The 16,353-nt window shown below is 42.4% G+C and overlaps 1 protein-coding gene across 2 annotated transcripts in view; it reads right to left on the reverse strand.

Annotated features, from left to right (window-relative positions):
- Positions 1-16,353, reverse strand: part of TEDC1 (tubulin epsilon and delta complex 1) — a 51,586-nt gene that overhangs the window by 2,872 nt on the left and 32,361 nt on the right. For both annotated transcript variants that reach the window (XM_063438952.1, XM_063438951.1), the window contains one exon: positions 4,909-4,995. In XM_063438952.1, the coding sequence (XP_063295022.1) occupies positions 4,909-4,995 (87 nt within the window). The remainder of the gene's footprint in view (positions 1-4,908; positions 4,996-16,353) is intronic.

Raw genomic sequence — 16,353 nt, forward strand, 5'->3', positions numbered from 1 at the left:
GTCCGGGTGTTTTGCATTATGTCTTTCTTGAGCAGGAAGTCCTGTAAACAGCAGATGAGATCTCTGGGCAGTGTGCCTGGGGGTGGCTTTGGTCTTAGGGCCCTATGGGCTCTTTCCATGTGAATGCGGGTCTCTCTGGGTCTTCCCTGAATGTTGTTAAATAAAGGTATCAGAGTAGCCCTAGCATCTTCTTGGTTCTCCGCCTCCCTCATGCCCCTTACCCTGATATTGTGTCGGCGGCTTCTGTAATACAGATCCTCGACATGAAGGCACAGGTCTTGCAGCTGTCTGGAGTATGTGGCTGTTATTGCAGCGTAATGCCTTTACTTTCCAGGGCCGTTACCCGCGTTGCCAGCACTGCAAGGGACATTCTGAGGGTGGAGATTTCTGTGCGCAACGTGGATGTAACCTCCTCCAGATGGGATTGGAGGTTCTCCTTTTTGGGTAGGGAGGCAAAGAGAGCGTACCAGTCTGGTGTTGGTGGAGCGTGCATGCTTGTTTCTGACTGGGGGCCGTCGTCTGACAGGGTTGATCTCGGCGAGGAAGGCGTTATGTTGGAGGCCTCGTCTTGGGAGAGTAAAACCCCCAGAGTTTGCAGGTAGCTCCGGATCGAGGAGTGCGGGTGGTTCCCCTGTGATCTTGGTTTGGAGAGGGTCATTTGGGCTCTTTTCATGCGTCCCATGTGTGCCGTTGGGTGCTGATTAATGGTGCTTATTTATAGCCGGGAGCAGAGCTGCAAAATTAGGCGGCCATTCGTGTCCTGCGTCAAGTCGTGATTTGGATTTTAATCATTAAAATTGGACCACTTAAACTTCTTGCATAGATAATGATGTTGGTCGATAAGCACTGCAAGGCATCTCTACACCTCCTTTTCTGTGATGGCATACCTGGAGCATATCTTCTCCTTAACCATGTGCAAGATATTGTGCAACATGTGTACATCCAAGTCTTAAGTCAGCTATTATGGTTATCTAATAGATTTCAATGAGAGATTGTACACAGGGCCAGTGCTAGAATTCTTGCCGCCCTCGGCACAATCCATTTTGCCGCCCCCTCATGAAGGCAACTACATTCTCTCACAGGTTTATTCCCTAAATTCTGAATTGCAATAAAGAGACATTTAGAGAAGAAAACACACTGCGTACAAACACTCATCCAGTATATGCATCGATATACACACACTGCCTAATTCATCCATCCATCCACACAGACTGCCTTTTACATACAATCAACCATATGCACACAGCCCAATACATAAATCCACACACACCGCCGAATACATACATTCATATACTTATACTACCTAATGCATACATCAATACACACGGACTGCCTAATACAGCTATCCATACACTCTTTTTCAATGCATTTGGTGGTATTTAAGTTATAATAATGTTGGGATTTAATTTATGTTACAGTGAACTTTAAAGGGACACTATAGTCACCTGAACAACCTCAGCTTAATGAGGTTGTTCAGGTGAGAACTATAGCTCCCTGTAGCCACTCATGTAAAACACTGTATTTTCTGAGAAAGTACAGTGTTTACATTGAAAGCTAGGAACACCTCTAGTTGCAGTCACTCAGACTGCCACCAGAAGGACTTCCGAGTTGATGGAGGCATAAAATGCCTCCATCCACTCAGATCTGCTGTCAGCAGACAGAGGGCAGCTCTGTGCACGAGCATCCTGTCTGCAGGCTGTCATCCTGTCAGCACCGCGGGATTGTGGGAGATCAGCACAGAGTCGTCTGGAGCTGACAGGCTGAAGACCGCAGACCGAGCAGGAGGAGAGGATTCAAACTGTAAGTAAACTTATTTAGTGAGTGTGGGTGACTGAGGGTGAGTGGGTTACTGACTGAGTGTGGGTGGGTCACTGACTGAGTGTGGGTGGCTGAGTGTGAGAGAGTGGGAGGGAGAGAGAGAAATAGATAGATAAATAGAAATAAATATAGATAGATAGAAATAGATAGAAATAGATAGATAGAAATAGATAGATAGAAATAGATAGATAGAAATAAATAGATATATAGATAGTTATAGATAGATAGTGTAACAAGAACCCCAGTTTTACCATTATAGTGGCTAAATATAACTATGAACAAAGACTATTCGTTTGTTTTGCCTTCATTTGAAAGGACTAGTCGTGTATTTGACTATGCCGTTCGTATGCCGAATTTCTGTCGAACGACCGACCACCCAGAACAGGAGTGTGGCTCCAATTAACCTTCTTGACCTGTGTAAACCGCAAAACACCTTAACATTCTAATGGTTTCACATGGTGGTCGGCATTCGTTTATGCGAACACGTGGCGGCGGCCATTTTGTTTAGTTGACAGACTCAGCAGTGTTTGTCGTCAACCGCGTGGAACTGATTCCGGCTACCCTTTTCCTCGAACACCGCTGAACTCCTACCTTCTGTGCATTCGACAAAATTATACAAACGAGGTGCTAATTCATACAGTTATTCATCCAAACCAGCTGTATCCAATGAGGGTCGGCACGAACGTCCCCGTTCGTGAATTTTATACTTATAATCAAGGGAAGATAAGACCGACCGCAGAGACTGAAATTGTGGAACTATTCTGGGCAGAGAAAACACGCGAACAGTCGGTCATATCCATATTTTCGCTAACTCCTGAACCCTTGGTCCAATTCGTACAATTTTTGGATATGTTGTTCCCCTGAATGTACTGGTTTTGAAAAGGTTTTGTTAAAATATTGTGTGTAATTTTGAAGTTCTGAAAAACGTGGAAAAAGTATATTTTTTAGCTTGGAGATAATTGAGCTGATATACCACTTAAATCAATTATCTCCTAAGCAGAGGGGAGGAATGTATTGAAATTACTGGGTGTGTTTTCACTGTACCATTGTGACGGATTGGCTGTTGTAACTGCTTTGTTGGTGCCCCACCAGGTCCAGTGGGTGGGACATTACTGGAAAATCCTGCATAAAAGCAGCTGCTGTGTGATTAGAGCCAGTTCTAGTTCACCCTTGAAAACATAGCCTTGTCTCGTTATTGAAAGGGAACTTGCTCAGCTTAATCACTAGCTCTTTTAAGAACTCTGCCTCTCTACTGCTCCAAGGATTCAGCGAATGGGATCTCGCTTCCCCACTACAGCCCAGCACCTTGCCAGGAAGAAGGACGTGTCGAACGGCAGATTCCCCTCTACAACCTGGGTAGCCGTTACAGATAGAAATAGATAGAGATATTAGATAGATAGTAATATTAGATAGATTGATATAACTATTAGATAGATGGAAATATTAGATAGATAGAAATAGATAGATGGAGTGTGTGTGTATGTTTTTAACAATATTTATTTAAAATGTGTGTGGTTTTATACAAACACTGTATATAGAGACCTCTCTATATATAGTGTTTGTATACTTACTTTGGGTTAGGAGGGTTGCCGTAGGAGGGGGGCGGGCATAGAGAGTGAGCTGAGCTCCATCTATGCCATCCATCGGATGGATAGGGATGGATGGATAGGGATGGATGGATATGGATAGGGATGGATGGATGGGGATAGGGAGGGTAGGGATGGAAGGATGGGGATGGATGGATTGATGGTTAGGGATGGATTGGATGGATAGGGGTTGGATGGATAGGGGTTGGATGGATAGGGGTTGGATGGATAGGGGTTGGATGGATGGGGGTTGGATGGATGGGGATGGATAGCGATGGATGGGGATAGATGGATGGGGATAGATGGATGGGGATAGATGGATGGGGATAGATGGATGGGGATAGATGGATGGGGATAGATGGATGGGGATAGATGGATGGGGATAGATGGATGGGGATAGATGGATGGGGATAGATGGATGGGGATAGATGGATGGGGATAGATGGATGGATATTTTTTTCTGGTTTAATATAGAATTATATTAATATACATTAAAATGTAATTTAATATACAAGTATCTAATTACATGGACACACACTCAGAGGCATACATACAAAGTGCCACTTACACATTTTCACTAACACACACACAATGACATACAGTGTTGCTTACACACACTAACATACACACTCTCACTGACATACAGTGTCAGTTATACACTTTCACTTACACACACACACACACACTCACTTACACACACGGTCACTGACATACACACCATTTCACTTACACACACACACTGTGACATTCAGTGTCACTTATACACTCACTCTCAATTACATACTGTGTCACTAACACACACAATGTCGCTTACACATTCACACTAACACACACACAGATTGTTTCCCTTACACACACTCAGTGACATTCACAGTGCCACTTACACACTCTCACTAACACAGTCACACAAGCACAAACCACTTTACGTATAATCACACTTTATTTACACACACAGCAATTCAATATGCACAGACCAATTTACAATCATACACTCATAGTCATAATCTGTTCCCCTTACTTTTAGATGGACCATGCAGGGGTGCTGTAAATGGAGGAGAGGGGTCCAGCCTGCAGGTAGCTGCCATTGTTCCTGGTGGGGGAAGCAGGAGAGCCGTGCACTGTGAGCACAGACAACTTCCTGTTCCCATCAGATAGCTTCCAGTGTTCACAGGCAGGGGGAAGCTGGGTCACTAGGTCATGTCCCAGCTTCCCCTGCCTGCAGGAAACAGAGTGCTCTGCTCGGGTGCTGGGGTTACATTAAGCCCCACTCCTGAGCGAGCAAGCAAGCAGCAGCAGAAAGGAGCCCAGCAGCTGAATGGCTGCGCTGGGGCTTGGCTAAGGAGTCGTTTGCCTAGCACACCAGCCCCATACAGCAGCAGGGCAGCCTATCTGGAAACCTCCCGGTGGGCAGCCCCTAGAGGTGATTGTATAGCACAAACACTACACTCTAAACAACTGTTAATTACACAAATTGCACAAAAATGGCAACAGAAACTGCCCTTACCATCCACTGCCAGTACACTGATTCGACTTGTTTCCATTCCAAGTAAGCTTCCAAGTGAGAATTTTCAGACTCCAGCAGCTGAATAATCTGTACAAATAATAAAAGATGTTTTTTTCTTGGTTAAAAAAGGCAACATTATATAAATACAAGTCAGAATACATGCGGCTAGCATGCACCAAGCAATGTGCATAGGCAGAGTTATGAAAAAAAAAAATAACTTGGGGGGGGAGGGGGTATAACCATCACGGCCGCCAGACATGTGTAGGGAGAGCTTCTCACACAACTTATATAATTTATGAGACTTGTGATGAATCGAACGGAACTTAGTAATGGAAATAGACCGGCCGCACAGCCAAATTCTATGGAACTGTATTGGGCATAAAATCATGTGTGCGGTCGGTCAAAAGAGACTTCTCCATGGAACTTTTGAACCCCTGCTCTGATCTGGGTGATTTTTGGATATGTTGTTTGCCCAGATCAGAGCTATCCAGGGATGTATAATGTATCCAGGCATGTATTATGGGGATATGTTTGAGTTTTGGGGTGTTTCTGAACTTTGTGTAAAAATGTATTTTTTCTGCCTGTGGATAATTAAGTTATTCCATTAGCTAGTGTAACAAACCCCTGCAATAGGGTGGCAGGAGATAATGGCTGATTACTGAGATGGAGCTTAGCCCTTCAACCATATAACTTTTCCATCAGGATCGGCCTGGCAAGCTCAACAGGAACGCTGATGGACTGTCAAGACAAACCGAACTTCTACCCTAGCAGCAGCCCGGACATCCCCGTCTGCCGAGGTGTTCCACAAAGGGGAGCCATGTAACTAATCCCTGCAATGTGCCTGGGAACCTTAACCCTTTTTCCTGCCACCCCCACTGTACCCTGTACCTAAAGACAAAGACTATTTGTGTAATGGCTTTTGAGTAATGTGTAGCGGAGTGCAATATTAAAATCCACGATCTCCGCTGGTATTAAGGGTAAATCCACAGTCAGCGCTGAAAAGTAAGGCAATATCCCAAATCCCCCAGTAACCGGACGAAACACAGTTCTGGGAGTCAACTGAGGTCTTTATTCACAGCTTCCAGTATTTATGCAAGTCCCCATACTGACATAGCAGGGGTAATACAGCAGGGGACTACATGGGGGACTTAACATTCTGGGCATTTCTCCCATCAGACACTGCTGCACGAGAGGGACACTCCCACTGGGATACACCGTTAAGTGGATTATCCCTCTGTGCAGCAGAACCGGCATTTTACTTTTAAATACATAACTTTCCCATAATTCACTTTATTAGCACGAATGGACGGTCGGTAGATAGCTGGGGTCTGGGTTTATATTTTGTGAGAATACCGCCCAGATCCCAGCTAAAACTACCGATCGGCGCACGAAATAGACTTAACCATCGAATCCGGTTTAAAACTACCGAACACCGATGGGGAACATTAATGTGATGCCAGCGGTGTTCGTGTCGTCGAATAGCCGTTTTCAGTTCCAGGCACTCAATGACCAAACACCGCTGAAGAGACAAAGGATCCAAGATGGCCGACTGCCGCGTGGTCGGTAGTCGAACGACGGCCACCTAGGAGAGCCTTTAATTACTGATTGCAACACTGTTGCAATCGGTTAACGAGCGCCACACGTCCCTTAATGTGTGGTCTATCGGGGGGCCCGTATTCGTTTCACGAACAGCCCGGATAGTCGCTGCTCGTGAAACGAAGTACATGAATGCTAGTGGCTTACGGCTGCTAGCCTACGAATTACAATGGCAACATAATATACATCCAAGTACATACACAACACAGCAGAAAATACAGACAACCTTTTGGCATATAAAGTCCAGTGTTCTAGAAGTGGCTAGGTTTGCCACATAATGGATATACAAGACAAGAACGTTCAAATACCGAATTTTGTACCGAACGCCCGACCACCCAGAGCAAAAGTGTGTCACTCATTAACCTCCCTGTCTGTATGATTACCGTGAACACTCCATAGGTTTAATTGATATACAGGGTGGTCGACGTTCGTTTACACGAAAACGTGGCATTGGCCATTTTGGATAGTCGAACGGACTAAGCGGTGTTTGGTCGTCGACCGCGTGGAACTAATTTCGGCTAGACTTTTCCACGAACACCGCTGAAACTGCCATCCTCCGTGCGTTCAGCTAAATTCATCCGAACAGAGCGCTCTTTCGTTAAAAAAGACTCACGAACTAGCTGAATTCAACGAGTCCAAACACGAATGAATCCAAAAATGAAAATAATTTAGTAGATACAGTAAGAAACCCAATTATCTCCCAAGCAGAGGGGAGGGAATTTGTGGGTTGTAACTATTGTTTTATTGGTCACTGTATACTTGCCTGTGGGTGTCTCCCTAGTATGGGAGCACTGCATTAAAGGAGAATACCTGCCATTAAACCTCAGTTCTTCTTGACCCTTCAAAACGTTGCCTTGTCTCGTTATTGAAAGGGAACCTGCTCAGCATAATCACTAGCTCTTTTAAGAGCTCTGCCCTGCTCTCTACTTGAATCCAGCGGATGGGATAAGGCAACTCCACTACTGTACAGCAGCTTGCCGGGAATAAGGATGTCTCCAACGGCTGATACTCCCTCTCCAACTGGGATAGCCGTTACAGCTAGCTTAATTATATCACAGGCAGAGGGGAGATATTGCGGACTGTATGTGGGAGTGTTACTGTGATAATTAGTGTTCCTATTTGTTTGTGTCTGTTTTGACCCTGTCCTGTGTTCCATCAGGTCCAAGGGGTGTGCCTCTGAGGGCTCCATGCACTCCAGCCGACACCATAACCACCGTAGACTCCTTCCGAGAACAAGACAGGAACAAGCTCTTAAAAGAGCTTAGAAGTGATTATCCAAGGGAGCATGCAGAGCATAGCAGTCTCTTTTAGTGATATAGCAATTCCCCCAATAAGAGACAGGACTCTAGATTGAGAGTGAAGAAGAACTGAAGCTTTTAGTCAAACACTCTGCTTTTATGCACATTTTACACGCATAGTACTGCCCACATGGTTATGCAGAACAACCAATCAATACGTACAATACCCACAGACACTCCCACACAAAATCCTCCCCTCTGCCTGTGATACAATTACCTTACACAATGGGTTAATGTAATTGTCACAGGCAGAGAAATACAGTTTTTTACACATGTACTGTAACGTTAAAAATATGCATTCAATCTTCATAAAAACTCAGCACACTTTAATTACAAACATATCCAAAATTCAGCCAATTCCAGGGGTTAAAAAGTTAGCTGGAAGTCCTTTATGACCGAAAAATGACTAAGTGCCAATCGAATGCACGAACGGGGCCGGCAATTTACCTACAGGCTCCCAGGCTGGGAGGTAAATTGCCTGCACACTTCCACTTCTGGGTGGTCCGCCTGTGTGGTACTTGGTTCAGTAAGCCCCATTTACTGAACCAAGTGTAAAGAAGCCATAAATAAAGTACTTTAAAGGTCTTGGGAGTCTTAAAGGTCACAATATGTCCCCAAACCGTTCTTAAAGGGACAGCATGGTCCAATAAAAATCCATGAGCCCCAATGCTGTTCTAAAAGGGCCATACCCAGCAAGGCCATAATCACGAGGAAGGAGGCTGGCAATTAGGCTTCTCCATAAGCCAAGGACACAGGGCAATTTGTCACATAAAATCCCAGTTACAAACGGCAGTTTGTAACACTATTACTGCTAGCTCTTGTAAGAGCTCTCTTCAGTCATACATCTATACCCTCCAGGAGGAGACGTCCTTCCCACAGCTATACCCTCCTGGAGAAGAGGTCCTTCCCACAGCTATACCCTCCTGGAGGAGAGGTCCTTCCCACAGCTATACCCTCCTGGAGGAGAGGTCCTTCCCACAGCTATACCCTCCTGGAGGAGAGGTCCTTCCCACAGCTATACCCTCCTGGAGGAGAGGTCCTTCCCACAGCTATACCCTCCTGGAGGAGAGGTCCTTCCCACAGCTATACCCTCCTGGAGGAGAGGTCCTTCCCACAGCTATACCCTCCTGGAGGAGAGGTCCTTCCCACAGCTATACCCTCCTGGAGGAAAGGTCCTTCCCAAACGGACCTGGGTCCAGAGGTTGGACCAGGGTGGGAAGGAGACGGCGAGACCCCAACCAAGCTACGGCGGTTCATGGAGTCTGCGGTGACCATGGTGTCCGGTGCGGTGCTGATGGTCCTTGGTAAGCAATAGGAGCATCGATTGAAGGTCCGTCACAAGACTACAACGTAGTGACATTCCCAGGACATACACAAGCGACTACTTACCTGATCCTGACTACAGGGATGCACTTTGGAGCGATCTCTGAGTTACAGTGTCTAACCTGCAGCCAGCAACGGCTATTGACACACCAACGGAATCATCCGTAAATTGGGAGAGCAAGTTCCTGGCAACATTTGATGCAATCTGCACAGCTTTCTGGAACCGAATAGATTCCCACACAAAGTCCTCCCCTCTGCCTGTGATACAATTACCTTACACAATGGGTTAATGTAATTATCACAGGCAGAGAAATACAGTTTTTACACATGTACTGTAACTTTAAAAATATGAATTCAATCTTCATAAAAACTCAGCACACTTTAATTACAAACATATCCAAAATGCATCCAATTCCATCCAGGGGTTAAAAAGTTAGCTGGAAGTCCTTTATGACCGACCGCAAGCACATTTTCCTGCCCAAAACAGTTCCATAGATTGAGGCTGTGCGGTCGGTCTATTTTACACAGAAAAATGATTAAGTGCCATTCGAATGACCCCCCCCCATCTCTTCTTCCCCCCTCCCCCTCCCTGTAATCTCTTCCACCCCCCTCCCCCTCCCTGTAATCTCTTCCACCCCCCTCCCCCTCCCTGTAATCTCTTCCACCCCCCTCCCCCTCCCTGTAATCTTCCACCCCCCACCCCCTTTCTCCTCACCTCCCCTTCCTGTAGCGTGGCTGAGCTCCTCTCCGGTCCGCGGTACAGGAGTTTCTGTTTCCTGTACCCGGACGGTCTGACAGGAAGTGCACACTGAGTGTGCACTTCCTGTCAGTCCGGCCGGGACCGCGGACCGGAGAGGAGCTCGGCCACGCTACAGGGGAGGGGAGGTGAGGCAGTGCGGCAGCCGCCTGAGCGCTCTTTATAGAGCGCTCAGGTGGCTGCAGCAATTAAAGGGCCGGCGATGGGGGCGCAGGGCGAACCCCTTCTATAGATATAGATAATGTATGCATTTTAGCTATGAAGAAAGGTTAAAAAATGTAAAAGAGATTTCATCTAAGGCAAATTAAAGATTTTGTTATAGTAAGAGCAATAAGGATATGGGATTCTCCCTGGAAGAGGTGGTTTTATCAGAGTCCATACCGATGTTTAAATAGCAATTGGATAAATACTTGCAAAAACATAACATACAGGGATATAATTTCAAATTAGAGGGGTAATAGCTGCTTGATTCAATTAGATATCTGACTGCTATTTTGGAGTCAAGACGGAATTTTTTCCTACTTTGTTGCAAAATTGGAAGCGCTTCCTCAAGTGTGAGGAAGGCTGAACTTGGACGCAAGTCTCTTTTCAGCTATGTAACTATGTACAGTTTACTCCTTAAAAAAAAAAAAAAAAAAATTTTTTTTTCTTTTTTCACAAAAGGGCACAGTAACTATTATGTGATAAATAGATGGAAGTAGCTATGTTACACATAGCTAATAAGCTTTGCATTTTAAATTTTACATTAAAATAGGACTTAAAATTTTAGCTGCATTGGTTGTGTATTGAGTCATTTAACTGTTTTTATGGAGACACAGTAGTAAAAGTATAATGAGATGCAGGTCTATGCTGCATGTGTTAGCTTGTATGCTATATAATTTAATATATCCCCACTTATATTGGTGAAATAATTAAAACAATGAAATCTGTGTTATCTATGCAAACCATTCACTTCTATGAAGCACATCACAATATTACAGTTCCTATTACTGAATCTGTTCCAGAATTAAGGCAAAGTCGACTAATTTTTTTTTAAAGATTAAAACCCAGAGAAGTTTGCTGGATAAAATAATTAGAATGCCTTTACCGGACAGGGAGCTTAATTAGGAATATGACGTTTGTTAATATTTAATAATTTCCTTTTAAATATTCTCTCCTGTTGCTTAGGTCCTCTATAGATTTTACTCAATTGGATATCAATCGTAATCACAAAATAAGGAATTAAAAGAAATCTTTGAATAAGTGGTTAATTTTCCTTATATTCGAGATCCTTAATTAAAATTCTAAATTAAGAAAAGTGCTAATTTACATTTCCACCCATTTTTCCGAATTGATACAGTATATCAGGTTTTGGCTTACAGAGCCTTAGTTTTTCTTTATCACTGGATTTGTGTATCAGTTTGCCATAAAAATTTTAAATTGCTTTTTTTAATGGTTTTCTTTATTTTACACATTTGTTTGTAGGTCACATTTCCAGAGCATAGGGTAACATTCATTTTTTATATGATATTTTTAAAATGATAATATAGAATCTCATAAATTGTAAAATTATTTTTGGTACTAAAGCTAGTATCAACAGCTTTTTTATTTAACCCCTTAAGGACACAGCTTCAGAAGCTTGTCTTACGCTTAATGACACAAGCAATTTTTGCATTTTCTTGCTGTATGCGTTCAACTTCAATTTGCATCTCTCTCGTTTATTGCACCGACGCATATTATATACTGTTTTTTTAGAGGACAGAAAGGGCTTTAATTTGATGTAACATATATATATATATATATATATATATATATATATATATATATATATATATATATATATGCTTATTTATTATTAAAACAAATACAGAAAAACGCAACAAAAAAAAAGAAAAATGTTGTGTTTTTTGTACAGTTTTTTGCAATAATAATGTGTGCCTAATTAGTGCAGGTTAAAGAAAGTAATTAAAAATAAATTAATTTAGTTGTTCTGATTTACAGAATATATAATGTGTCTGGGATTTTCAGTTTTTTTTTGGTAGTTACAGGTCACAAAGCACAAGGAGTAAAATAAACTTTTAATATGGAGCGATTTTAGAATTTGGTATGTTTGTCTTGTAAGCTTTGCCACACAAAAGTATATATTTATATAAAGTAGACATCACAGGCTATTGTCCTAAGGTTGTTTTGACACTTTCTAAGTAGCCATTTCACCGCCAATCTCTGCTAAATATTGGAGTAAAATTTAGTATTTTGGGGTTTTTGGCACACAAACTTATAACAAAGAACTTCTCATGTGTATTTTGTAAAGTTGGTGTGTGCTATTCCTGTACAAGGTTTTTTTATGTGTTCAGTTACTTCTGCTGAGTACAACGGTACCCCCATTGTATGTCTTTGGCACTATTTCGTGAAGCCTGTTGTGGCTCTGCAAGCCTGTTGTTACTGCATGCACAGCAAAAATAAAGAATTAAAAAAAAAAAAAAAAATTAGATCACAGTATAATACTGCGATCTGTATGTTGATCACTGTAGGCAGTGATCAACTGGCAGGGAAGGGGTTAATTTTTATTTAGACTGGGTAAAGGGGGGTGGTATTTTTTTTTACTTAAACGTTACTAAAACAGTTAAAAAATTTTTTTTTTTACCTTTTTAAAGCTTATTTTAAAATTTTTTTTACGTTAACCCCTAGTTAGCCTAACACCAAATTCCCCAATTCCCCAATAACTTCCACCCATCCCAGCCACCTAAATATATAATTTTTAAATATTTAAATTAATTAATACAATAAATTTAACCCCTGAGGGTTAAAAAAAAAAAATAATTAACCCTCAGGGGTTAAAAAAAAAAAAAATCAAATCAGATGACATTAAAATGTATACCCTGCCAATTGATCACTGTAGTCAGTGATCAATTGGCAGGGAAGGGGTTAATTTTATTAAAACAGGGGAAGGGGGGGTGGGATTTCACTTTAAATTTGTTTTTTTTACACTAGGGGGCAGGATCATTGAAGATCCGGCTCCCTGCACTTCACACAGAACCCGGAAGTGCAGGGACATGCTGTCAGAGCGGGCACATGAGCTGGGGCAGCCCGATCGGGTGCTCCCGGTCTGCCTCTAATGCAGAGGCAGACCGGAGCACCGTTAACCCCGCAATCGCGGCGATCTGGGGTTAACTTTAGTAAAACGGTCCTTAACTGAAGGACAAGGTTGACGGAAAATTTCCGTCACCGGTCGGGAAGGGGTTAAGGACTGAGCCAAATGTACACGTTGTGAACAAAGCAAAACGTAAACAAAACCTGGCATTTGTCTGTCCAACCGTAATTCACCTCTTTCATATTAAATACACCCACCCTTATTAAATATCATTTTATTCAGGGGAAACAGGGCTTTCATTTACTATCAAATATTTAGCTATAAAACCTAATTTAATATGAAAAAAGGGGAGAAAATAAGAAATGTTATTATTTTTTTAGTTCTACATGACATTTTAACTGTCAATGTCATAATACTGTTTGCTTTTACTGCAATAAAATACACATATTTGTATTCAGCAAAGTCTCACGTGTAAAACAGTACCCCCTATGTACAGGTTTTATGGTGTTTTGGGAAGTTACAGGGTCAAATATAGCATGTTACATATGAAATTGAAATTCGCCAGATTGGTTACGTTGCCTTTGAGACTGTATAGTAGCCCAGGAATTAAATTTACACCCATAATGGCATACCATTTGCAATAGTAGACAACCCAAGGTATTGCAAATGGGGTATGTCCAGTCTTTTTTAGTAGCCATTTGGTCACAAACACTGGCCAAAGTTAGCGTTAGTATTTGTTTGTGTGTGAAAAATGCAAAAAAACGCCAATTTTGGCCAGTGTTTGTGACTAAGTGGCTACTAAAAAATACTGGACATACCCCATTTGCAATTCCTTGGGTTGTCTACTATTGCAAATAGTATGCCATCATAGGGGTAATTTTCATTCTTGGGCTACCATAGGGTCATAAAGGCAACGTAAGCAATCTGGCGAATTTTAATGCGAAAAAAATGAAATCACAAGCCTTATATTTGACGCTGTAATTTTTGAAAACACCATAAAAACTGTACATGAGGGGTACTGTTGTACTCGGGAGACTTCGCTGAACACAAATATTTGTGTTTCAAAACAGTAAAAAGTATTGCAGCAATAATATCGTCCGTGTAAGTGCTGTTTGTGCGTGAAAAATGCAAAAAAACTTCACTTTTACTGGCGATATCATGGTTGAAATACATTTTACTGTTTTGAAACACTGATATTTGTGTTCAGCGAAGTCTCCCGAGTAAAACAGTACCCCCCCATGTACAGGTTTTATGGTGTCTTGGAAAGTTATAGAGTTTAAATATAGTGCTAGCAAATTAAATTCCCTATACTTTCGGCATGGGTTGTCAGCCAGGTCCCGCTAATTATAATTAATTAATGTAGCGGAGAGGTAGTATAATCCACTGTATCTCCGCTGGGTAACAGGAACAGCATAAAATAATCCACGTAAATAAATACAGCATACAATAATCCCGGTAGCGTTGTAAGAATGCTTCCTTCCCAAGAACTAGACGACACATAGGCAGGGAGTCAATTGAGCTTTTAATCACAGGTCACAGTATTTATGGGATTCCCCATGCAAGGGGTTTCCCTACTGACATTACAGGGGTTGTACAGTAGGGGACTACATGGGGAACTTAACAACCTGGACATTTCTCCCATCATGCACTGCTGTACGAGAGGGATACTCCCACCAGAATATACAGTTAAGTGGATTATCCCTCCGTACAGCAGAACTGACATTTTACATGAAAATGCATAACTTTTACATTATTCACTTTATTTAAACGAATGGACGTTCGGTAGATAGCTGGGGTCTGAGCACACTGTTCGTGAAAGTATCGCTCAGATCCCAGCATAACTAACCGAACGCCGCACGAAACACACATTATTTTCAAGTTACATTCAAAGTACCGATTGACATTAGGGGAACAAACTACCGAAGGATCGGGGCTCCCGAACAGCCTGGAAGTCCAGCGGTATTCGTGCCGTCGAATAGCCGATTTTAGTTCCAGACGCTCGACGACCAAATACCGCTGGGCTAACAAAGGATCCAAGATGGTCGACCGCCGCGGGGTCGGTAGCCGAACGGCGGCCACCCTGAATCTCTATAATTACCGATGGAAACAATGTTACCTACTTGGGATTCCAGGTGGGCGGTAGCAGAATCCTCCCTCCATCCAGAGAGAAGAACGCTTTATTCATCTCCCGCGCACTCAGTGGTAAGCAGGAAGTGCGAGGTTGCAGATGCGAGTGCATGAAAGCGCGAGCGTGTGTGCCTGAACGCGCATGTGCGCCCATATCGCACGGGCGTATGCACGTACGAATGCGTGCGCTCGTGAACGAGTGTAACACGTGGATAGAGGAAGGGGAGGAGTTGGAGTAGATAGGGGGATACACGATAGCAGGGAGTGGAGTACTTGTAGAATAGGAGAAAGAAGGAGCAGAATACTTGTAAAGAAAGAGCAGAGTACTTGTAGAATAGGAGAAAGAAGGAGCAGAGTACTTGTAAAAAAGGAGAAAGAAGGAAAATAAAAAATATAAAAAGGAAAAGGAGAGAATTGTTGTTGGCTAATAATAATAATAATAAGTGGGCTACCTAGCTCTGCCTTCCTTCTGGGCATTGCTATAAGGAAGGTAAAAAAAATAGAAAAATAGAAAAATGGAAAAAAAAAAGGGGGGGGGGGGGGATTTAGGAGGGAGAGGAGGGGAGGGGAGCTCATGCACGGATGAGAAATCATATTATGAGCAAACAGGGAAATCGTCTGAATATCCCTGAAAGAAGAGACCTTTGTTTGTTCCTTACGAAAATCGAACCAGATATCAAATATTTAGTCTTGCAGCATAAGCCTCAAGGATCTCATTAATCACTAGTTAAAGGTAATTTCCATTTACTTTATTGTTTTCTCATTAAACTTTCTAAAGTTAAAAATATTATAAACATGCATAAAGTAGAAATAAAAAGATAAACGTACGTACTTTTTTTTTTTTTTAAACACCCTCATTCTAAAAAAATATTCTGCACTTGTGCGAAAACTGGTGGGCGGTAAGGAAATGTTTCCATCAAGAAAGAAAGATGCATTAGTGGGTGGTAGGTAGAAAAAGGTTGACTACCCCTGATCCAAACTAACCATGTTTCACTATATTTTAATTCAAAACAAAATAATTTGGTGTATTGCCCATTCAAATTAAACAATTTAGGGCACATGTAAAAAGGTGACAAAGTAGGAACTCAAAATACCTGTTTAGTTGCATTTTAAGTTGTAGGGTGCCCGATCATTCTGAGGCACAGTATGTGCACATGCAGATTGCTCATCTACATCTGGTAGTCATGTTGGAGTAGCAAGAATTGATCTTCAGGTAAATATAGTATGGCTCAAAACTTCAGGTGCTACTCTACTAGAGAGGCCTAACATTGACT

This window comes from Pelobates fuscus, chromosome 13 (genome assembly GCF_036172605.1).
Source record: "Pelobates fuscus isolate aPelFus1 chromosome 13, aPelFus1.pri, whole genome shotgun sequence".
In the NCBI taxonomy this organism is placed as follows: domain Eukaryota; kingdom Metazoa; phylum Chordata; class Amphibia; order Anura; family Pelobatidae; genus Pelobates; species Pelobates fuscus.